We start from the raw sequence: 24,937 nt of genomic DNA on the forward strand, positions 1-24,937 counted from the left end.
AAATAATTAAATATTAACTTATAGTATAATTGAAAATGATCATTTTTGAAATGCTCTAATATATAAGACTGCCACCCCACACTCCCGTTCCCCATATGTTGGTACGGGGTGGGGTAAGGGAGCTTTTTAAGTATTTGTTACGCAGCAATAGAATATAAAATGGCAATGGATAACTCCATAAATGTTCGACGAAATCTTTCAATTAACGAAATTTCAATGATGGTATAGAAGTTTGGTCAGTTCAACGCCGTATTGGTAATGTATATCGTATTAAAGGTAATACTACACATGTGTATAATTTCTTAATTTAATGTCGTCTGTACTGTAGTCACGCCAAATACCAATGGAGTTGATGGTTCCCGAGGCGGAGGATGCGGTGATACGGTTGACGGACCCGTTAACGGAGGCGTCCATACCTGAAGGTGAACCCCAAATTTTCCGCGCCATCCGGTACGCGGCAATTACGGGCAGGTTTCGATATCAACACAACATTTAATGGTATGTCAGAATGCACTTCAGTAAAAAAAAACGTTTATCAGAACAGCCTCGTTATAAAAGATGCATAAAGCTGCATTTCCAGAGCAACTACAATTCCGGCTTTATCGATTTTCTATGTATCAAGTTCTGTATATATACCTGTCATGTATAACTCAATTAAATCTAGTATGTAAATTCTCTTTCAGGCGGGTCTTACACGTTGACGGCCAGCACAATGTCCCATCGGATCCGCACGACTCAATACGCCGCCCTCCACCTCGCCGTAATTCACTCCACATACCAGGTAGCACCACACCCATGCACTACTAGTTTGGTTTAAACTACGTGCGTTTTCTTTTGGTTCGATTGTAAAGACATCATTTAGCTGATATTAACCCCTATCGAGTATTTTTCTTGAATGGAAACTAATACACGTGTCCATAGAGAACATTCATTCAAGACACCTTTAGTTAGAGGAGGACACCTATATCAACTTGACATCATCACCTCTTGTCCTCTACCACCTCTCCAACCCCTTCCACTAGAACCCATATACCACGTCTAGAAAATGTACTTCTAGGTCACTTATACCACTAGATCATTTATACCACTAGATCACCTTTACCACTAGGTCACATATACCACTAGGTCCCTTATACCACTAGATCACCTATACCACTAGGTCACATATACCACTAGGTCACATATACCACTAGATCACCCATACCACTAGATCACCTATACCACTAGATCACCTATACCACTAGATCACCCATACCACTAGATCACCTATACCACTAGATCACCTATACCACTAGATCACCAATACCACTAGATCACCTATACCACTAGATCACCTATACCACTAGATCACCTATACAACTAGATCACCTTTACCACTAGATCACCTATACCACTAAATCACCTATACCACTCGATCACCCGTACCACTAGATCACCTATACCACTAGATCACCTTTACCACTAGGTCGACTATACCACTAGATCACCCATGCCACTAGGTCACCTATACCTCTAGATCACCTATACCGCTAGATCATCAATACCCCTAGATCACCTATACCACTAGATCACCTATACCACTAAATCACCTATACCGCTAGATGACCTATACCACTAGATCATCTATACCACTAGATCACCTATACCACTAGGTCACCTATACCACTAGATCACCTATACCACTAGGTCACCTATACCACTAGATCATCTACACCCCTAGATCACCTTTACCACTAGATCCCTAATACCACTAGATCCCCTATACCACTAGGTCACCTATGTCACTAGACCAGCTATACCACTAGATCACCTATACCACTAGGTCACCTATACCGCTAGATCACCTATACCACTAGGTCATCTTTACCACTTGATATCTTCTACCACCCGTACCAGTGGATCACCTATGCTACAAGATTATCGATAGCACTAGATATTATGAGATGACCTATACTTCCTCTTCCATCTCTATCACCTTTACCACTAGATCACTTATACCACCTCTACAACATCTTCAATCTCTACTTCCTATACCACTAGATCACCTACAGGCTTTACCTTACCCCTACAACTTCAAAATATGTACCGTCTATACCACCTCCACAGCCTAATTAAACTCCTGTACCGCTATACCACGAGACCACTCTTACATAAAATATACATGATATGTACAAATGTCGTTCGGAACACTCTTGGACATGAAATATATGCCCCACTGACGTGATCATGGTTTGAGGGAAGTATATTAGCAAATTTAGAATGACGACAATTTAAGGTAAATATATGACCACGATCGTCTGAAACTTCGTCAAGGGTTATACTTAAGGTATGTTAAACGCACCATCCGTCCGTTCGCCCGGTTTTCCGTGTACGGGCTGTAACTCTGTGTTCTTTACATAAAGACGACGTGTCGCGTCCAAGACCCATGTCTCTACTTTTAAGGTCAAGGTTACGCTTACAAGGTTTTCATTATGGAATGCCGCGTATACCGTATAGTTTGGTCGTGTCTGAGCTGTAACTTTGGCTTGCGCAGTGGGATTTTAATATAAATCGACACATCTGTTCGACGCGTAAAGGCGATTTATCACGTTCAAAACCCTCAACCCTTTCCCTAAGTTTAAGGTCATACTTTTAGTTTAATTAGTATGGAATGCTGCATATATGCACATAGTTGATTGTGTCCGAGTGGTAACTTTGTGACACAGGGAGTGATGTTAAACTACTTTGAACATGTGGTGGGTACATACAGATGGCGTCGCTTGCAAGACCAACATCCCTACCTCTAGGGTCTATGCCAAATTGATGGGTTTATCATTATTGAATGCTGCATAATTGCATACACAGAACAGTGATCCGGGATGTAACTTTGCCATGCACAGAGGGAACAAAAGGCACATGTGATCTCTTCATTAAGGTAACATGTTGTATGTAAGACACACGACCCTAGCTCAAAGTTCAATGTCACACTTAGAACTAAATAATTATGGAATGCTGTAAATAAGCACATAGAGTATAGTTGGTCGTGTCCAGGCTATAATGTTTTCATGTGGAAAGGTATTTTTATAATTATATCCTGGCGCATATGTTCGGTACATAAAGAAGTGGAGCGTGCAAGAACCACATCCCTACGTCAAAGATCAAGGTAAAACTTCGTGTTAAATCATTATACAATGCTGCATAATTATATGAATGTACAGTATCGTTGGCCGTTACCTGTCTGTGGCTTTGTCATGCACAAAGGGATTTTAAAATTAATCAGTGGCACGTGTGTTCGGCGCATAAAGACAACGTGTCGCGTGCAAGACCCATGTGCCCTCCTAAAAGGTCAATGTTACATTTAGAGTTTAATGATTATAAAATGCTGTAAATATGCACATAGAATATAAGTATCTTCCATGGCCGAGAGTGTAAGATAGCTTCATCCCAACCCGAGCGTAGGGTGTTTGGCGGAAACGAGGTATACCAAGTTTCCGCAGAACACCCTGCGCGATGGATGTGATGAACCTATCTTACACAAGCGGCTATGGTAGATGTAAAATTGTATTTTTTCGTTTGAACTCTTTTGAGCGTAGTGAAAACAAATGCGTATAGATTTGCGATAATTCGTGGTTGTCATGGATATGCGCGCAGTGATTCAGATAATATTAAAAGTCAAATGGTTCCTGAAATAGTTCTGAGTAGAGTGCAGCATTATTTCTTAAATACAGCGTGAAAACTTTTTCATGATACCATTTGAAGCGAGAAATAATAAATAAGGATACTGAATATTGTCACAAGACAAGGTTTCCATGATGCTACAGACGAGGGTCTTCAACAAGGGGGGTAATTGTATGATGACAATAAAAAGGAGTTCCATACGGGTACTTGTTTTCTTTTTGCCCGTGGGCAAGATTATAAGTATCTTCCATGGCCGAGAGTGTAAGATAGGTTCATTCCGACCCGAGCGTAGGGTGTTTTGCGGAAACGAGGTTTGCCGAGTTTCCGCAAAACACCCTGCGCGAGGGTCGGGATGAAACTATCTTATACGAGCGGCTATGGTAGATGCTTTTTCTCCCACCTCAGTTAAACAAAATTAATTAAAAAATTATTTTTTGCTGGAACTCTTTTGTGCTTAGTGAAAATAATTGCGTATGAATATGCGATAGCACGTGGTTGTCATGGATACGCGCGCAGTGATCCAGTTAATGTTAATAGTCAAATCGGTCCTTTTATATAGTTCTAAGGAAAATGAAGCATTATTTCTTGAATGGTGCGTGAAAACTGTTTTATGGTGACAGTTGAAGCGAGAAATAATTAATTAGCGTTCTAAATATTACCAGAAGACAAGCTTTCCTTGATGCTACTGACGGTCCAGTCTTCAACAAGGGAGGTAATTATATTGTGGTGACCGTTAAAAAGGAGTTCCATACGGGCATTTTGTCTTCGCCCGTGGGCAAGATAAGAATATCTAGCATGGTTAAATTATTGGATCTACTTATCTGAGGTGGGAGAAAAAAAATTCTAGCATGGTTAAATTTTTGGATCTACTTATATGAGGTGGGTGAAAGCGTATTCGCGTATGGGCTGTAACCGTGTCATGCCATTGAGATTTTTCAATTTTCATAAAGACGTCATGTCGGTTGCAAAACCCATGCCCCTACCTCTCACTGCATCCGTTATCCACGCCTGGGGTCAAACAACATGGGACCAGCATATGCTTATAGTATGTGATAGCTCTTCTTGATTGTAAGCATATTAGTAATTGTATAATGCACCAGTCAACTGTAGCCACGCCCCACCTCCACCCCCACCCCCAGGTTCGGGGGTATACAGGAGATAGCGGTGGAAATGGGCCGTGTTTTACCTTCCAGCTGGCCCCGCAGTGCCGTGTGATAGCTGTGGTTTTGTTTGCGCGCCGAAAATAGCGGCAAATGTGCCTTACCTTGGATGTCCACGTGGTGTGTGGGGCATTCGGCGAGGATTGTACCAGCAGTTTTTCCCCGAAGGACGGGGATTTTACCCGGGTTTGGCTAGACCAAAAGTCATAGACCTCGCTATTCCCCATACCTGGGCGGGGTTATACAAGGCGGCCGTCTGCCGATTAACCACATTTTTTGCGGAGAGATATGAACAAGTATCACAGTTGTAGTCGTCGTTCTTGTGTTGGCGGAAACGGATATCTACTACGTAGTTTCAACTTCAGGTTCTCCGGGAGCTGTTGAACACGGAGGGGGTGGACATCAACATCACGGACGAACAGAGGCGGACTCCTCTACACTTTGCGGTCGTGACCAACAGACGCTCTGTCATACAGCTGCTTGTCGAACTAGGTATCAGGCAAAGCTATAACAACTGTCACAGAAAAAGCGTCGTATGTCAGTGAAATATCTATTTAATTAAGATATCACTGACCTCTGCCAAAGTTTCTAATATATGTTGTTACTTAGCTTCATGAAATTCAATGAAAGGTTAAGATCTAGCATTGCTGTTAATGGTATGTTGAAAACCCGTTCAGTCCAGTGTCTGCTTTGTTTAATGTAACCATGCAGCTTGCATAACAATAAAATAATACTGTTTGCATTCTCTATCCAGGTTGTAACATTGATGTACAGGGCTGTAGTGGACGGACGCCACTGCTGGCCGCGGTCACATCTGACCAGCTAGACTGCGCGCGGATGCTCATTGGACTCGGGGCCGACCTCAACCTTACCGGCAATAATGGCACTACACCGCTCTACCACATGTGCTCTCATAAAAAGCCAGTTCTAGAATTCATACAGCTACTGCTGTCGAGTATGTATCATTTTACTAACGATAGTGTTGCTCTCTAGTGACTCTGCAGAATGCCAGACTGATCTTGACCATTTGTAAAGTTGTGCTAGTAACAGAATGAAGTTATATTTCGAATACATTAGTCAAACGACGGAAATCTTAGAAATCACTGCAGAATACCAGAATGGTCTTGATCGCATATTATGTTTTGCTAATGGCAGGGTCAGGTTATATTTCAAATGCATTAATCAAACTACGGAAATCTCAGAAAGTTTACAAAGTATGGATGCAGACTTTGAAGCCATGCGTGACTTTCCTTGTTTACAGAGAAATGCAATGTGAACATAACAAACTTGAAAGGAGCCACCCCGCTTATGTGCGCCTGCTCCCTCCGGAACCTACCCCTCGTCAAGCTGCTGCTGGAACATGGGGCCAACATCAACCAGGTGAGGCAGCTTGCTATATTTCGAGCCCCTTCATAATATCTATAAATGAACGTTGTATAGTAGATAGGAGTCCGCCTCTCACCAAAGAGGTCGTGGGTTCTAGTCCAAACAAGGGCACTTTCTCTTTCTCTGGTAAACGACACTGGAAGGCTTTTCATCAAGAATTCTGGGAACTACTTTGTACCTATGAGAGACTTTCCAAAGTGCAGTACTGTTGAAACTCTTTCCGTACAACATCTCTCCTTGGATTCGTGACGAAGATGTCTTATGGTTTCTAGACGCGATAGCGAGCTTGAGCATCTTATAGCTATCTACAACATTGAGCTAGACTTATTTTAATGTAACTTACTGATGAATGCAATAATTAACTTACTTCTCTTGATGAATGTTACATAAAATTTATTCAAAGATACATATCCCTGAGTTTGCAACTAAGCAGATATATGAATATTTTAAAGCATTCAATAAATCAATGCGATATTATTTATATGCATATAAAGAACATAAATTAACTTCGTATAAATTTCCAAATAAAATTAGTATTATAAATAAAGTTATATACAATGCGTTTTTCTTAAACTAAATGCATAACGCACATACATTGCTAATTTTCTATTCACTTTAACTTGAACGGATTGAATACGTTCAACAAACTCATGCGCATTATATATATATAATAAAAGGATTAAGAGATCGCAAAATGAACAGACCACTTGTACCTCTGCAGGACTCATTTTTGCAGACGACGTCACATATACAGAAACTGCATACTCAAAAGATAATGCACAAAGTCGAAAGAAAATGTTTGCTTACATTGACAACAGCTACTGAACAACCAAATAACATGGATATTTTACATGCACAGTATTATATCATATTACAGTATAGGGTACTTTTGAAATTTGTCAAATCTCATTTTATGTTTAAGGCAATGTATTATATTGATGATATACATGTTCAAGTATGTGTAAAATATAATTTTGGCTAGTTGAACTGATTTATTATGACTTTAATGAGCCTTTATCATCAAGGCAGTGTTTACATGTACACTAGTGGTTACTTTGTCGGTGTGCTCATATATTGCGTTATTTCTAAGGTACATGACCTCCGGATAACATATTGTACGGGACATGTAGTCTAAATTGCAATACAACCATACCGTAGCATTACCTCTTAGTGTTGTGTAATAACTGTAAAACAGCACAACATTGATATAAACGTGAAGTGGATATTTGGATGCCCATTTAACGATTCCACACTTTCTTTTTTTGGAGGTAGTGCCAACGAATGTTTTTATCTTAGCTTACGGACAGTAAACGTACATTTATATAAAGCCTTCATCACTCAACCATGATTGTTAAGATTCTAGTTTGAAACAACACCTTGTAACACCGTGTTTTTGTATTGATAAACACGATTAGACTTCGTCGGGGGGGGGGGGGGGAATACAAAAAATAATACAAAACTAGATATATTCTGCTTTTTTCAGCGTGACGATAACGGTATGACGGCGATCGAGTTCTGCGTGGGACACAAGACCCGTCTGAGCTCCCTGCTACTCTGTCTCATACATAACGGCGCGGACATCAACATTATTGACCGGAAGGGTGAATAACTCATAATTCATGTTGTGTCTTGAGCCTTCGCGGCATACAGTACAGTGCATATGTACGGTGTTGTTTAGCGACCCGTTTTATCAAGGATCCAAGCAGCGATTTCGAGATGGTTTCAACAATGCAGTTCTACTGTTAAAACTCTCTGCTAAGTACAAACTCACACCTAGAATTCTTGGTCGTAGATCAACGACTTCTGTCATTACTTGAAGTAATTTTTAACGTGTAGACAAAATGTCTGAAATCATTAACAACTTTTTAAATTATCAACACCCAGTGTTTTTTTCTTAGACTGCATTAGTGTAAACTGAGATGTATTTAAACGGTACCGAATTGCACACCTGTATACCTTTGTATTCCAGGCCGTACATTGCTAGACATAGCGATAGAGAAAATGGTGCTGACCAACATCGTGGCGCTGCTGCTAGCTGATGTCCACCGTGATGCCGCCATTATGCAGCAAGAAAATGTACGCTGGAGAGGTGTTTGTGTATTAAGTAATTTAGGCCTTTTTTTAAATTATATGTTTTACGAACGGCCAGAGTTGTGAAGTGTCAGAGGAGGAGGAAATAAAAATAAAATTACATTTCTGGAATTTTATTTTTTGGTCAGGAAAAAACCCACACAGATTGAGAAAAGCAAAAGCTATGATGTATTCTTTATGATTTTCTATTTTAATGTCAAGTCAATATGTAAGTGTGTGCACATTTGTTTTTGCTTTATCTGACAAGTTCACTTCATATTTTCATTAATCACTTTAAAAATGCATGTTTTAATAGACAAGTGACATAAAAAAATCAACTATTTTCGGTAAATTTATTTGCCATTTAGAGTTTAAGGAATCGGCTATCACTTCACTGCTGTGTTGTCTTGGCTGCAAAGTGTCTGATACTAATTCACCAACCATGTCATTGTTACAGTAAGCAACAGAGCTTTTTAGTTTCTTTCTATACAGGGAATATTTATCCGCCAGAAACTAGCGATCCAGGAACTTGTAAATCAACTGATTATAGCTGTCTGATAAAAAAAAACTGTCTATCAAACAGTGATTCAAATAATACTAGTTGTCCATCACACATTCTGTCCAACAAGCAGTCCAAACAACACTGGTGGTCCAACCAACACTTCCGGACCAACCATTTATAGTAACTGTTGTTCAACCAACAAGTATGGTCCATCCAATATAGCGGTCCAGTAAGCAATTGATGCCCAACCAACAATAGAGTTTCAACAGGCACTAGCTTACTACATCATGTTGCTACCAGTCTAGCAGCCCAACCGATTGTAGTAATGTTCTTCATTGAAAGTGATGGTCTCAGTAGATAACATCAGCATATTTGAATCATATCTGTAAAGAAAGGAATGGAACATAAAAAGTATATTTTTCATAAAAAAAAGTAAGTTACTCTCAGACTTATTTATGGATGGGTTTAAAGACAATCTGGACCCCGATTTAATTCCAGGCCTGTGTGTATGTGACTAGTCCGGTGGCCATCATAATATTAAACATAACTAACTAGTAACAAATCATTCAGAAGCTGTCTTTTCTGAACCATCTACCCCACCCACCAGAACTAAACTGTCCAGGTAAACAGTCAAGCGATTTATAGCTCATGACATTCAAATTATATCACAATAATATAATATGAACTCATTTAAATGACAATAAATAATAACAAACCTGGAACGATAATTAGTCCATATTTATCGCTGTTGTTATACTTCGTTATAACCCGGAAATAAACCGGAAGTCATCCTGCCGCAAAGAATTATCCGGGTGAGCTAAAACCCGGTACCAGGTATCGATATCGAGAAAAGCCGTTATCACAGTTTATGATACCGGATTATGTTGATACCGTGTTATTTAAAGTATGCATTGGTTGTCAAATAGAAATTTATAACGGACCGTGGATACTTGGATTTGTCATCTGATATTAACCCTGATATCAACATAATTCGGTATCAGAAAGTGATACCGGATACTGTTGGATACCAGGTACCGGATACCAGGTTTTTAGCACCAGCCTGCAAATCCAATGAATGTTTTTCATTGGCTTAAACTTTTTCAGAAATGTTTACACCAATATTTTTTCAGCCCTCTTCTAATGATTTGCCGCGATAAAGTTTCATCGGCGGTAATAAAAAAAACGAAATCACAATTTTATTTCAAAAATGGTTTTTTTTGAGCGGCGGTGTTCGTAAAACATAGAATCAAATAAAAAAAGGCCTATTAAATACTTCGGATACTTGGAAAACATTAAAGTTACTAAGTACGTCTTGAATTATAAAACAATGAACATACGACCAATAGTTTAGACAATATATTGTTTGTCGCCGGTTCTTTGTACTCGGTATTTGAAGTCGCTGATGTGCTATACATGTATCATTTCCCCCAGATTTTATACCTGTGTGACCGGTTGCCGGAGTTCAAGGCGTGGATAATTGAAGAGATACACACCCCACGCTCTCTGAAGCGCCTGAGTAGGGGCTACATAAGAGGTCAGCTGGGACCGGAAGGACTGGTGCGCGCTAGCAGCCTCGACCTACCCCGGGTGCTACAGGACTTCCTCTTGTGCCGGGACATAGGACCTAAAGATCTGGAGCCGTATTCAACAGCGTTCTTATCATTGACCTTACTCGTCATGCCTCAGTGATTCCATTCAGTCAACTGGCTGGTTATGTTCACAGGTCAATACAACACTTGGTTTCTAATCTTAAAATGAAGTGAAATCTAGGCTGGTTATTAAATACAGCCTCTGACCGCCGTGTTGGTAGAGTGTGCATAGTTAAAATTAATTGTAGATATTTACGTGTTCTCCTGAGAATATTATACCCACATCTGTGATAGCCTGTTTGACTAGCAAATCCAGTGTCCATGGTATGGCAGAGGCATCAAGACGGATCGCGTTCGGGCAGCTCAACTAGATACAGTCATGATGTGTCCCCTCTGAATTAAGATATCCTCGGTCTACTCGTGTCGAGGCATAAATACATCTGTGAAATCGTGACATCTTTTGTTTGAGCACTGTTTGCAAACGCGTTGGGGCCATGAAGTATGTGCTACTTTTTGTGTAGTCTAAAATACATTTTATACTTATTAATCGCCCCTTCCCTGATATAGTTAATTTATAATGTATATCGATCTGGTCTCGTTGTTAGCACTTTATTCTAATTTTATTCATATCGTTAATCATTTATATTGATAAACAGAAAACAAACTGTTGAGAGTATGACAATATACATATGTACAGCGTAGAAGATGCTTTTAATTTCTCCATTATAGAAATCAAAAGTGCGTTTCTCGGTTACTAGTGTTCTTAGTGCGGGCCAATAAACATGCTATGTGTATAATGTATTTTAAGGACTCTAACCCAAATACCCCTGGTATGGGTTATTTAAATACTCTGACAGCTCTAACCTTCATGTTTATTTATTTATACCTGATTATACTAAATAATGGAGTGACCCTAAATACACTTCGTATCTGTTGAAAAGTATGTCATTGATAATTATTGATATGTAAAATAAACGTCCCAAAGTGCAGCATACACAAGTGATAACAGTTGTATATTCGCTGTTTATATCAACTAAAATTGATCATAAAGAAACCTACATTGCAATAATTGTTGAAGGCCGTGAAAATTTGTTTGTTGTAATTTCTTGGTTATGTATTTACATTTCTGCCTTTGCACACATAACCTTTTCAAATGTTACCTAAGTTATATGTTGTCACCCGGCATCGAGGATTCACAATATGTGTGTCGGAATACAGAATAGTTGACGCCAATGTGTAAAAAACAGGTTTGTTTCCATTAACTTTCATATTTAAAATTTGCATATTGGTTGGTTTGGAATAGAATCGTGGTTCTTAAAAAATAGAAAGAAAGAGTAATGCTTACCTTCTTTCTGTATTTGATGGAAACAAAGAACTGGTTTTTTTGCATGTACCCTAACCCTATGGGAACAATTAAAGGCCCCCAATTAAACTGCATAATCGACGTTTCGGAAAAAACGTTGAGTCTTTTTAGTCCGCTGGGACGCCAACTTCACGCCGCTAGGCCGCCAGACCGCTAAAATCACGCCGCTCGGCCGCTAGGCCGCTACCTTAACGCCGCTAGGCCGCCAGACCGCTAACTTAACGCCGCTAGGCCGCCAGACCGCTAACTTAACGCCACTAGGCCACCAGACCGTTAACTTAACGCCGCTAGGCCGCAAGACCGCTAACTTCACGCCGCTCGGCCGCCAGGCCGCTAGGCCGCTAACGTCACGCCACTTGGCCGCTAGGCCGCTAACTTCACGCCGCTCGGCCGCTTACTTCACGCCGCTAGGTCGCTAACATCACGTACATTTTGTTTTGGCCTAAGCGTGTACGGTTATCATAATAGCATTATGGTGTGTGTTTGGTGTGATTGAGGAGTTCCCGCGATTGCAAAGGAGCCGAGAGCCTTATTGACAGTCACGGCCTTGAATAACCGTGATATCCAACAACTGTCCGCGTCTTGAATAATTAACGTCTTTGGTCGCCGAAAAGGTTAAATCACTTGAGTTAAATCAATCAAATACCAATTTTCACTTTCGACAGGTCAGACCATTTGAAGTTTGCGTTTGCACTGTCTTTAAAATGCCACGATATTTCAATTTATTTAGATCGTTTAGTTATTTTGTAGTTTGTTGACTTCCAACGGTGAATGTTACATAAAGCACGCGATCAAAACTCACGCTCATATGAGCAGAAATATATCGTAACATCTTTTTTAAATAAAACTCAGCTTGTACCAAACGATAGAAATTTATCGTCCGTAATATAGTTCAAGCTGCTTATCACAAACTTACACATGTAATCATAAATTATCTTGCTAGTCCCATTTTGCCGTCACTCGTTCAATGTCACTCGACACTCGTGTAGCTCTATCCGCCAGTTATCTTTCTTGCCGCCAGCAGTGAGTGCAAAAAAACATGGCGGAATTTCCAGCACCGAACAAGAATCCGGAGATAAAATGCACCCAGGTAAGACGCATTTCCTTCCACTGCTTAATGCAAAACCGAATAGTATTCATATTTAACATAAAGTTGTTTACCTGAAAAATGGCGGTTTAAAAGTAAAATGTAAACTAGTCTACAAGCTGCTTCACTGCATTATCACGGTATAAACTAGTCATTGTAAAGCTGGCAGACATGCTGGCAGAGTAGGGTAGTTTTTTTCACCTGCGAACTGCGACGTTTCGTGTAACATTCGTTTACTACTTCCTTGATAATCTGTCTTGTTTGTCTATGACTATGACCAGTGAGACATTTTAGCTAGGAATATGAATTAGGACTCAAGTTAGGAAATGCATAGGATGTTTTATGAATATCGATCCGGGTCTACTTCAGGAAACTTGTTTCTTTCTTTCAGGTTTTCATCAATAATGAGTGGGTAAACTCCGTGTCCGGTCGGACATTCCCGACGGTGAACCCTGCCAATGGCGAGAAGATTGTCGACGTCCAGGAGGGAGACAAGGTATGGTCGAACATGTATTTTAGCGCTGGTCTGAATACTTGACATGTGTAAAACAAGTTCGTGTCCGGTTTGACGACGTCCCCTATTTGTTTTTGCAGCGACCGTAAACTGTTTTATTGTCAGCAGTCATTTTTTGACAGTTATTAGTTTCGCCTTTGGCAGTTTAATGCACGTTAAACACGCTTAAATTTACCCATGCAAAATTGCGACGGTTTTTAATGTGAAAATGATTTTAGGCCCACCTTTACTTAACCATCTATAACGAATTTCTCTCATGCCTAAATGGAATGGTAATTATTCACCAGTCAATTGTAACCAGCCCCCCCCCTCCCCGGGGTCCGGGGAATAGCGGGGACTTTGACTTTCGGTCCAGCCAAGCCCGGGTAAGATCCTTGTCCTGCGGGGACGAACTGCTGGTAAAATCCCGTCACGCCCCCGCACCCCAGGGACTTTAGGTAAGGCCCATTCCCCGCTATTTTGGGGAATGTCATAATATAAATACCGACATGACATTGCTCTGTGGTTTGGTTTTAACATGTATATGCTTCCAGACAAAAAACAAAGGTCACAGCCTTGACGGAACTTCGAGCGTCTCCGACCTTATCATTGTTTTGTAACATAATGCGACATTTGCCAAAAGGCAGACATTTGGTTCCACCATCAAAGCGTTCAGAAAATGACGTCAAAGAAAAAAAATCATATCTATATGATTTATGAAAGTCAAAATGCGGCGACATGTGTCTACGTTTGCAGTTTGTCTCTTAATTATATCAGTGCGTGATTTTAAACAACCTTCTTAAAGTGATACTCGTATCTAAAATCAATGAATACACATGTACAACAAACATAAATTTTATTTGATAAACCTTTAACTACTTACTTGCATTATGGAAAATATTAATTACTGACAACAAGATTTTAACCGTGTATGTAATAGCTGAAAACTAACATTAAATAACTGATGGGAACGCAATGAACAACTATCGTCTCATAAAAAAGAAATACTGTGTTTTCTGCATCTTTCTTTCAAATTAAACGCAGTATCCTTCATAAGAACTATTGTTTTTGATATTCATTCATCCTTTCCGGTATATGAAAACAATTGTATTAATTGCTGTACTTGGGAGTGAGAGCGCATCTTTAATTAGATAACTTCACATACGACCCCTAAACCGAGCCACACTTCACCCACACATACATATAACGTTTTCCTCAGGCTGATGTCGACAAGGCAGTGGCGGCGGCGAAGGCAGCGTTCGAGCTTGGCTCCCCCTGGCGGCAGATGGACGCCAGTGATCGGGGACTGCTGCTCAACCGCCTTGCAGACCTGATAGAAAGGGATATTGGCTATATCGCTGTAAGTACATGTATACATTGGTGCTGTAGCTGGTATGATTTCTGTTGATTCTGTGACATCATTTAAGTCTGCGTACATTCGTACAGGACATAGAACATCATTTACATATACATGTTCAAGTGCATTAAAAATGATTATAGGAACGCAAAACACACATTCATTTGGTATATAGTAATATTATAATAATAATAATATAATATAATATATATAAACAATTTGAAACACATCAATTGATAAAGGTTATATTCATTTGAACCTCTTTTATACAGCTTGTACATCTTGCTATTCCTTCATTCATCCATTCATTCATCTTCATGTGACGTGAAAGTTCTAGATATGTCATGCGTAGTAAATTTTTACATGTTTATGAGTAAACATCATGTGAGCGAATGCTTGTTAAGTGCAAGATATCAGTTGATGAACTTTTTCTAATATATGCTTTAACCTCCTAGTGGTACACAGTCATCAATGCTGTTAAAGGTACGCGGGACACAAATAATGATACGCAGTGTGCAACCCCTCAAAACAGTGCATACAGACACACGGGGGTAGGGGACTGTACCCACATAGTGCATACAAATACAAGGGGTTAGGGGACTGTACCCTCAAGGGCATACAAGCACAAGGGGTAGGGGACTGTACCCTCATAGTGGATACAAGCACAAGGGGTAGGGGACTCTACCCTCATAGTGGATACAAGCACAAGGGGTAGGGGACTCTACCCTCATAGTGGATACAAGCACAAGGGGTAGGGGACTGTACCCTCATAGTGGATACAAGCACAAGGGGTAGGGGACTGTACCCTCATAGTGGATACAAACACAAGGGGTAGGGGACTGTACCCTCATAGTGGATACAAACACAATGGGTAGGGGACTGTACCCTCATAGTGGATACAAACACAAGGGGTAGGGGACTGTACCCTCATAGTGGATACAAACACAAGGGGTAGGGGACTGTACCCTCATAGTGGATACAAACAAAAGGGGTAGGGGACTGTACCCTCATAGTGGATACAAACACAAGGGGTAGGGGACTGTACCCTCATAGTGGATACAAACACAAGGGGTAGGGGACTGTACCCTCATAGTGGATACAAACACAAGGGGTAGGGGACTGTACCCTCATAGTGGATACAAACACAAGGGGTAGGGAACTGTACCCTCATAGTGGATACAAACACAAGGGGTAGGGAACTGTACCCTCATAGTGGATACAAACACAAGGGGTAGGGGACTGTACCCTCATAGTGGATACAAACACAAGGGGTAGGGGACTGTACCCTCATAGTGGATACAAACACAAGGGGTAGGGAACTGTACCCTCATAGTGGATACAAACACAAGGGGTAGGGGACTGTACCCTCATAGTGGATACAAACACAAGGGGTAGGGGACTGTACCCTCATAGTGGATACAAACACAAGGGGTAGGGGACTGTACCCTCATAGTGGATACAAACACAAGGAGTAGGGGACTGTACCCTCATAGTGGATACAAACACAAGGAGTAGGGAACTGTACCCTCATAGTGGATACAAACACAAGGAGTAGGGAACAAATACAAGGGGTAGGGGACTGTACCCTCATAGTGGATACAAACACAAGGGGTAGGGGACTGTACCCTCATAGTGGATACAAACACAAGGGGTAGGGGACTGTACCCTCATAGTGGATACAAACACGAGTGGTAGGGAACTGTACCTTCATAGTGGATACAAACACGAGGGGTAGGGGACTGTACCATCATAGTGGATACAAACACGAGGGGTAGGGGACTGTACCCTCATAGTGGATACAAACACGAGGGGTAGGGGACTGTACCCTCATAGTGGATACAAACACGAGGGGTAGGGGACTGTACCCTCATAGTGGATACAAACACGAGGGGTAGGGGACTGTACCCTCATAGTGGATACAAACACGAGGGGTAGGGGACTGTACCCTCATAGTGGATACAAACACAAGGAGTAGGGGACTGTACCCTCATAGTGGATACAAACACAATGGGTAGGGAACTGTTAACTCATAGTGGATACAAACACAAGGGGTGGGGAACTGTACCCTCATAGTGGATACAAACACAAGGGGTAGGGAACTGTACCCTCATAGTGGATACAAACACAAGGGGTAGGGAACTGTACCCTCATAGTGGATACAAACACAAGGGGTAGGGAACTGTACGTACCCTCATAGTCCATACAGACACAAGGGGTAGGGGACTGTACCCTCATAGTGCATACAAACACAAGGGGTAGGGGACTGTACATTCATAGTGGATACAAACACAAGGGGTAGGGGACTGTACCTTCATAGTGCATACAAACACAAGGAGTAGGGAACTGTACCCTCATAGTGGATACAAACACAAGGGGTAAGGGACTGTACCCACAGAGTGCTTACAGACACACGGGGTTAGGGGACTGTACCCACATAGAGCACACAAACACAAGGGCGGGGGTATGGGAATGTACCCTCATAGTGCATAAAAACATTAGGGGTTAGGGGACTGTACCCTCATAGTGCATTCAAACAAAAGGGGTAGGGGATGTACCCTCATAATGCATACAAACACAAGGGGTTAGGGCTCTTTACCCTCATAGTGCATACAAACATAAGGGGTTAGGGCACTGAACCCTCATAGTTCATACAAACACAAGGGGTTAGGGCACTGTACCCTCATAGTGCATACAAACAAAAGGGGTAGGGGATGTACCCTCATAGTGCATACAAACAAAAGGGGTAGGGGATGTACCACCATAGTGCATACAAACACAAGGGGTGAGGGCACTATACCCTTATTGTGCATACAAACACAAGGGGTTAGGGCACTGTACCCTTATAGTGCATACAAACATTAGGGGTTAGGGCACTGTACCCACATAGTGCATACAAACACAAGGGGTTAGGGCACTGTACCCTCATAGTGCATACAAACACATGGGGTAGGGCACTGTACCCTCATAGTGGATACAAACACAAGGGGTAGGGCACTGTACTCTCATAGTGCATGCAAACACAAGGGGTTAGGGCACTGTACCCTCATAGTGCATACAAACACAAGGGATAGGGCACTGTACCCTCATAATGCATGCAAACACAAGGGGTTAGGGCACTGTACCCTTATAGTGCATGCAAACACAAGGGGTTAGGGCACTGTACTCTCATAGTGCATGCAAACACAAGGGGTTAGGGCACTGTACTCTCATAGTGCATGCAAACACAAGGGATAGGGCACTGTACTCTCATAGTGCATGCAAACACAAGGGGTTAGGGCACTGTACCCTCATAGTGCATACAAACACAAGGGATAGGGCACTGTACTCTCATAGTGCATGCAAACACAAGGGGTTAGGGCACTGTACCCTTATAGTGCATACAAACACAAGGGGTTATGGCACTGTACCCTTATTGTGCTTGCAAAAACACGGGGTAGGGGACTGTACCCTCATTGTGCTTGCAAAAACACGGGGTAGGGGACTGTACCCTCATTGTGCATACAAACACAAGGGGTTGGGGACTGTACCCTCATAGTGCATACAAACACAAGGGGGTTAGGGGACTGTACCCTCATAGTGCATACAAACACATGGGGGTTAGGGGACTGTACCCTCATAGTGCATACAAACACATGTGGTTAGGGGACTGTACCCTCATAGTGCATACAAACACAAGGGGGTTAGGGGACTGTACCCTCATAGTGCATACAAACACATGGGGGTTAGGGGACTGTACCCTCATAGTGCATACAAACACAAGGGGGTTAGGGGACTGTACCCTCATAGTGCATACAAACACATGGGGTTAGGGGACTGTACCCTCATAGTGCATACAAACACATGGGGTTAGGGGACTGTACCCTCATAGTGCATACAAACACATGGGGTTAGGGGACTGTACCCTCATAGTGCATACAAACACAAGGGGTAGGGCACTGTACTCTCATAGTGCATACAAACACAAGGGGTTAGGGCACTGTACCCTTATAGTGCATACAAACACAAGGGGTTAGGTCACTGTACCCTCATAGTGGATACAAACACAAGGTGTAGGGGACTGTACCCTCATAGTGGATACAAACACAAGGGGTAGGGGACTGTACCCTCATAGTGTATACAAACACAAGGGGTAGGGGACTGTACCCTCATAGTGGATACAAACACAAGGGGTAGGGGACTGTACCCTCATAGTGGATACAAACACAAGGGGTAGGGGACTGTACCCTCATAGTGGATACAAACACAAGGGGGTAGGGCACTGTACCCTTATAGTGCATACAAACACAAGGGGTTAGGGCACTGTACCCTCATAGTGGATACAAACACAAGGGGTTAGGGCACTGTACCACCTGAATCCCCTACTGCAATTCCTTCACATCTTTCAAATCATGTTTGTGTCTTCAGTTGCTTGCCTTTCTAGTTAAAGTATATAAAAATAGTGGACAACGACACATAATGTAAAGTCCCATCCATCAGGCAGACTCGCTGGGTTACGTCTTTCCATATTCCCATCCGTAGCAACGTGATGGTCACTGGTTCTATCGATACACTCAAATGTAAAACATTTATCAAAACTCTTATTACTCATCCACCCCAGAGCTTGGAGACTATCGACAACGGGAAGCCGTTTAATAACGCTGTGGGCGACATCCGGTTCAGCATCAAGGTGTACCGCTACTACGCCGGCTGGGCAGACAAGGTCCAGGGACGAACCATCCCTGTCGGTACGATTTAACTAATTGCTGGTCTGCATGGGGAGTTTGGGGTGTTTTAATATGTTTAATATGTAAATAACACCATCAATGAATAACATTAATAGATCAGGCTTCTTTCAAGACAAATGTGCGGGAATTGTCTTCTACCTTTGAAAGAAATAATTTAGGATTAGTGGTACTGATCACATAATTTATATGGATTACGAATAAATATTTATTATGTTCACTACCAAGCATGCGTTGTTTGCACATTTCGCACATCGCCGCGATTTTTCCTTACCGCGGACGTTATCTTTTTAATCTAATTTTCACTTTACACTGCGATTGAAGAATAACGCCCACTACGTTTATTTCTATAATTCTCCCCGCGTTCCCCGCGTCGAGTCACCACCATACGCGGCGTTGCGAAGTGTGTATTAACGGTAATTAAGGTAAATGTCAATTTTCTAGAGGCCTTTTCTTTGGTCCTGTCATATAAATATATTTCTACTCAGTTTTATTAAACTCATGCAGACTCGACCTGTAATCTACAATTATTGGTTCGTACTCAAAACGTAGTTTGAACCCAGAAAATTATGCGTTGCAACTGTGAATGTATTCAGACGCTATTGTCAACTTATTCGCAAAAATCAAAATTTCGAATACCTTCGTTTTACTTGTGTGATTGTGAATAAAAAAATCTATTAAATAAAACTGCACGCGTTTTCAATCGTTTTACTATGCTTTGTGTTCTGGTTGTTTTTTTAGCATCTATATAAGAGCGATGTCTTTACATTGAATTTTATATATTATGTTCAGGTATGAATAGTATCCCCCGTTTCTCGAGTCTTTTATTCACAATTTATAATAAGTTGATAAAATCTGAACATTTAAACGGATGGTTCGAATTACGCTATAAATTATGGTCTCTCTAAATGCCTCAACAACTTATATACTTAGATACCTGTGACACCAAGTCATACTCGACAATCTGCCTACTAATACCAATACCATTTCTTTCTTTAAAAAAAAAACCCTGACCCTTTCAAAGCACTTAATCCTTCATTTCGCAGTTGTATTCTTTCAAGTTTGTGTATATGTGACACTTAAACCATTATTGTAATATTCGTAAAGAAGTAAATGAATGGAACACATAACAAATCACATTTAATTTAAATGTGATTTGTTATGTGTTACATTCATTTTGATTTCATTACTGTTTAAATGATTTAAACAAGCGCAATGATAACTTGATGAAAATCTTCTATTTGTACAAACGGTACCTGTTAAAATACGTGCATATCGCGGTAAGCCGTATCGCGGAGATATACTGCATGCATGTTTTCGGAAGTCGTACGCGGTAGCAGCAGGTGAACGCGGTGATGACGCGCACCGCCGCGTTGGCTACCGCGGAATATATCGCGGAATATATATTTTGCAAAAACGCTGCAAAATACGCGTGGTTGGTAGTGTATAGACAATACAAACATAAAACTTTCACTGCTTGTTATCACGTGCTACATCTGTTATCTCGCTGCTTCCAGACGGTTCATTCTTCTGCTACACCCGCCATGAACCAGTTGGCGTATGTGGCCAGATCGTTCCGGTAAATACATTGAACGTTGATATTAAAAAGTATTAGAAATAACAAAGTGATGGCCATACGCACAAGACTCGTTCTGATTTACTTTAACAATTGCAAACATTTCCGCCTAACTTGTTTTCAACTAAACCATTTATTTATAAAGTTATTACCTGCTATCTTTGTGTTCCAGTGGAACTATCCATTCGCGATGTTGACGTGGAAGATTGCACCTGCCGTTGCCATGGGTAACGTGTGCGTCATCAAACCCGCGGAACAGACACCGCTGACGGCCTTGTACACGTGCGCGCTCCTCAAGGAGGTACGACTTAAACTCGACACTCAGGCTGTCCAGTTAGCGCAGTAATTAGAGCCCTCGTTTCTTACCTAGGAAACACGGGTTCGATTCCCGCCCTTGGTGCATGTTAGTTTCGTTTGTGTTCCACGAACCGAGACAAGAGAGTTTCCTCCGGATACTCCGCTTTCTACCACAACACAAGACCACACTCTCGAGTAACATCGTGCCAACAAGAGTGATAAATATAATGTTGTTATTTCTGGTTTTGCAATCGTTGTAAAAATAAATACGCTTTAACTATAACTCGACATTTGCGTTAGGTGTAATTTACATTTGTCAAACACGTTATTTACTGGCCGGTTGGTTACCATATGGTTATATATATTTATCAGGCTGGTTTCCCGCCTGGTGTGGTGAACATGGTCCCTGGCTATGGTCCCACGGCCGGCGCCGCCATCAGCGAACACAAGGACGTGAACAAGGTCGCCTTCACCGGCTCCACAGAGGTACGCCATAGTGATCCAACTGCCGCTTTGTACAGCTGACAACTTCCCAATTCTTAGTCATTTAAACGTAATAATCAAATGCTGTGTATTTAGTAATCAGTAGTCAAGTCAAATGGAGCCTTTAATTCCATTGGTATTAAAAACCCACCTGCACAAAATGCATAACATACAATATAAATACATATGTATTACTTAGTAGTACTTAATAGTAACTTATCTTTGTAAAGGAGTTATAGGCGTTGCATATGTATAGCGGTATGTGACGGACACACCGTAAGGTGCTCAAGTGAACGTCACGATAAGATGAAAGTGCGATTGCGTTATATCCGTATTTATGTCAAGACCTGTATATATACGTTCTACCAGATCAGCCAACATAACTGAAACGTAATGCCCAGTACATTTGTGTGTATAGGTGGGTCAGATCATCATGCAGGCTTCCGGTATGAGCAACCTGAAGCGGACCACACTCGAACTGGGCGGCAAATCACCGAACGTCATCTTCCCGGATGCTGACAGTTGGTTTTCCTTTGATATTATCACATTTCCAGCTCAATTTTGACAATTTTTGAGCTATTTCCATGTTAAACGTTTACGCATTTTGTATAGTACCCATGGAACTCAGTCAAACGCCTTATGCTACTAGTTCGCGATATTAGTTATAAGTACGTCAATGTTTGTAAACATTAATTACCCATCATCCCACAGTGGACCTTGCTGTTGAGAACGCTAACGAGGCGGCGATGACGAACATGGGCCAGTGCTGTGTTGCTGGGTCGCGAACGTTCGTGCACGAGGACATTTACGATGAGTTCGTGCGCAGGTGCGTGGAGCGCGCAAAGAAGCGGACCGTGGGCGACCCCTGGAGCAACGTGGAGAACGGACCTCAGGTAGGATAGAACACATCCGGTATCATATCAAACGATGTTTTCTACAATGTAAAGCGAGCAATTGATCGTGGTGTAACACACACCGGGGGGCGAACTGAGGAGCGTAACCTTTTGACTGGCGCGCACCTCCATTAGAACCAAAGTTTATTTGATGTAAATGTTGACGGGGGGGGGGGGGGGGGGGGTAGGGGTTCTACCCCGTGAACTTTTTATCAAATTCTAGTCCGAAATGGTGCATTTTTTTGGGGGGAGGGGAGGGGGCGCCAGTGTTCCGTCAATAACCCCGGATGCGTTAAGTGTGTGTATTTATTATGAGTCCGCGCTGCTTTGGTCAAGTATATGAAGTCTTTCAGGATTAATTTATTCATTTTTTTGGAAATCATGTATAACTGGCATCTATACAATTGTAAACAAACATGGTTATCTCATTGACCAGATTGATGAGGAACAGATGAATAAAATCCTATCCCTTGTCGATTCTGGGAAGGAGCAGGGCGCTAAGCTCCAGTGTGGCGGTTCCCGGTTAGGCGACAAGGGGTTCTATATACAACCTACAGTCTTTTCCGATGTCACCGACGATATGAGGATCGCACAGGAAGAGGTACTGCTTGTAGTTGATCATGCCATCTAAATAATAATTGCCAACGATCGGGGTTTTCTCTGGAAGGACTATTAGTTGTGTTTCATAAAGATTTGTGAACAGTGACATTTGATAATATGTTCATTTGCTTTCCCAGATTTTTGGCCCTGTCCAGAGCATCTTCAAGTTCAAGACGATGGGGGAGGTGTTACGGCGCGCAAACGACACGAGCTACGGGCTGGCGGCCGCCTGCTTCACCAACGACATCAACACGGCCATGACCTTCACACAGGGGATCAAGGCCGGATCTGTATGGTCAGTATGGCCTGACATGAAATGGCCTTATGACAATTCTAGTTCTTTAAAGTTTTGCCTGGAAAGGCATAATCTCCCGAAATATGGTTATGAAAAGAACACCGCTACATGACATCACAGGGCAACATGTGTGGCTGGCTTATTGTTCGTAAATATTCGTCTTTATCCGATTATAGTTTTTAATTTCAACGAACATCTGATTAAGTTTCGAACTAAATCGTGCATAAACTCTATATACAATGTAGTAAGTTTGAATGAAAGTTGTTGGTATTCATACACTTCGAGTGATAGTTAATTTGCCCTGTCTTAATCACTTAACCGTTTCGTATTAAGACAATCCGTCACTGTCAGAGTATTGTTTTACATGTTCAGGGTCAACTGTTACGAGGTTGTGAATGCACAGTCACCCTTCGGCGGGTTCAAGATGTCCGGCATCGGAAGAGAGCTGTACGTATCGCAATAGAACTGCGTTTAAACATTTAAGCACACTTAACTTATAAATACCATGTACATGTATTCATACGTAACAGCAATTAAAGCACGTTTAAAATACTATACTTACATTTAACGGAGTGAAATGAACATCTAAAATGAGCACAAATATAATACTAAGAGAACGCATGATAGGCCCAATATTACAAATGTATCGATATCTTCAGGGGCGAATACGGACTCCAGCAGTACACAGAAGTGAAAAATGTAAGAGATTTTCTATTGTACAGTCTGAACTCGCTATGTTGACATCGGATATCTCGAGTTGTGTCGAACTTATTCCCCGGTCCCGTATTTATTTCTTATTCTATATAAAAAATCTGCTCTTGTCGAGTTTTCTATCTGAATGTTTCGCTATATCGAACCCCTATTTTAGTCGATGTGGTCGATTTTCACTCATTTTCTTTATGTCGAACTGTAGATCGAGTTGTAACTTTTCGTGGAATTTTATACAGACTTAGAGTTGTATAATTCTCATAAAAATAATCTTACTTAAAACTAAAGCATTGCATTGCTTTTCTATTTCAGGTTGTGATCAAAATCCCTCAGAAGAATTCGTAAAGTTGGCGGAATTATCCTACAGTTTGTGCCATACAATGTTCCCGCGAATGTGCTTATATTTAAGCTGTAACAGCTTGATGTGCCGTTAATCTAGACGTGTTAATGTTATTTGTAAATACCTTAAACAGCCGAGAGTAAGCCTTTAAAATATATGTCAATCCCATGGTTCAAGGGCCGAGAACGTATTAACTCTTAATTGATAAATGTAAGGTTATCTGTTTTTTGTGTTGTCTTTAAAAACGCATTTTTTCAGGCTTTTCAGGGCTTTGCATCAGTATTACCCTTTACAACGTTGATTCAAGTTGAATGATATTGAATTAAAGAACTTTTTATCTTCTGTGTGTCTGGTACTTTT

At 41.4% G+C, this 24,937-nt stretch overlaps 2 protein-coding genes across 2 annotated transcripts; both read left to right on the forward strand.

The window, feature by feature from the left end:
• The first annotated feature begins 707 nt into the window (after positions 1 to 707).
• LOC128226600 (ankyrin repeat domain-containing protein 7-like) lies at positions 708 to 12,755 on the forward strand. Its single transcript, XM_052936555.1, has 9 exons — positions 708 to 781; positions 4,608 to 4,702; positions 5,183 to 5,309; positions 5,572 to 5,772; positions 6,079 to 6,197; positions 7,687 to 7,804; positions 8,173 to 8,279; positions 10,207 to 11,611; positions 12,671 to 12,755. Exons 2-8 carry the CDS (start codon positions 4,613 to 4,615, stop codon positions 10,462 to 10,464), a joined length of 1,020 nt encoding a protein of 339 aa, XP_052792515.1. The 5' UTR covers positions 708 to 781; positions 4,608 to 4,612; the 3' UTR covers positions 10,465 to 11,611; positions 12,671 to 12,755.
• LOC128226598 (aldehyde dehydrogenase, mitochondrial-like) lies at positions 12,668 to 24,919 on the forward strand. Its single transcript, XM_052936554.1, has 14 exons — positions 12,668 to 12,817; positions 13,206 to 13,310; positions 14,527 to 14,667; positions 19,262 to 19,388; positions 20,903 to 20,964; positions 21,134 to 21,262; positions 21,631 to 21,744; positions 22,160 to 22,262; positions 22,453 to 22,634; positions 23,071 to 23,235; positions 23,372 to 23,529; positions 23,902 to 23,976; positions 24,189 to 24,228; positions 24,550 to 24,919. The coding sequence occupies exons 1-14, from the start codon at positions 12,767 to 12,769 to the stop codon at positions 24,580 to 24,582; spliced, it is 1,485 nt and encodes a 494-aa protein (XP_052792514.1). The 5' UTR covers positions 12,668 to 12,766; the 3' UTR covers positions 24,583 to 24,919.
• The last annotated feature ends 18 nt before the right edge of the window (positions 24,920 to 24,937 follow it).

The sequence above is a fragment of the Mya arenaria genome, chromosome 3, assembly GCF_026914265.1.
Source record: "Mya arenaria isolate MELC-2E11 chromosome 3, ASM2691426v1".
In the NCBI taxonomy this organism is placed as follows: Eukaryota; Metazoa; Mollusca; class Bivalvia; order Myida; family Myidae; genus Mya; species Mya arenaria.

Coding starts and splice junctions, on each gene's coding strand:
- LOC128226600 (XM_052936555.1), top strand. CDS start 4,613: ATGTCGGTTGCAAAACCCATGCCCCTACCTCTCACTGCATCCGTTATC. Junction 4,703..5,182: donor GGGACCAGCATATGCTTATA/GTATGTGATAGC, acceptor TTTCAACTTCAG/GTTCTCCGGGAGCTGTTGAA. Junction 8,280..10,206: donor CCATTATGCAGCAAGAAAAT/GTACGCTGGAGA, acceptor CATTTCCCCCAG/ATTTTATACCTGTGTGACCG.
- LOC128226598 (XM_052936554.1), top strand. CDS start 12,767: ATGGCGGAATTTCCAGCACCGAACAAGAATCCGGAGATAAAATGCACC. Junction 12,818..13,205: donor CGGAGATAAAATGCACCCAG/GTAAGACGCATT, acceptor TCTTTCTTTCAG/GTTTTCATCAATAATGAGTG. Junction 22,635..23,070: donor ACGTGGAGAACGGACCTCAG/GTAGGATAGAAC, acceptor CTCATTGACCAG/ATTGATGAGGAACAGATGAA.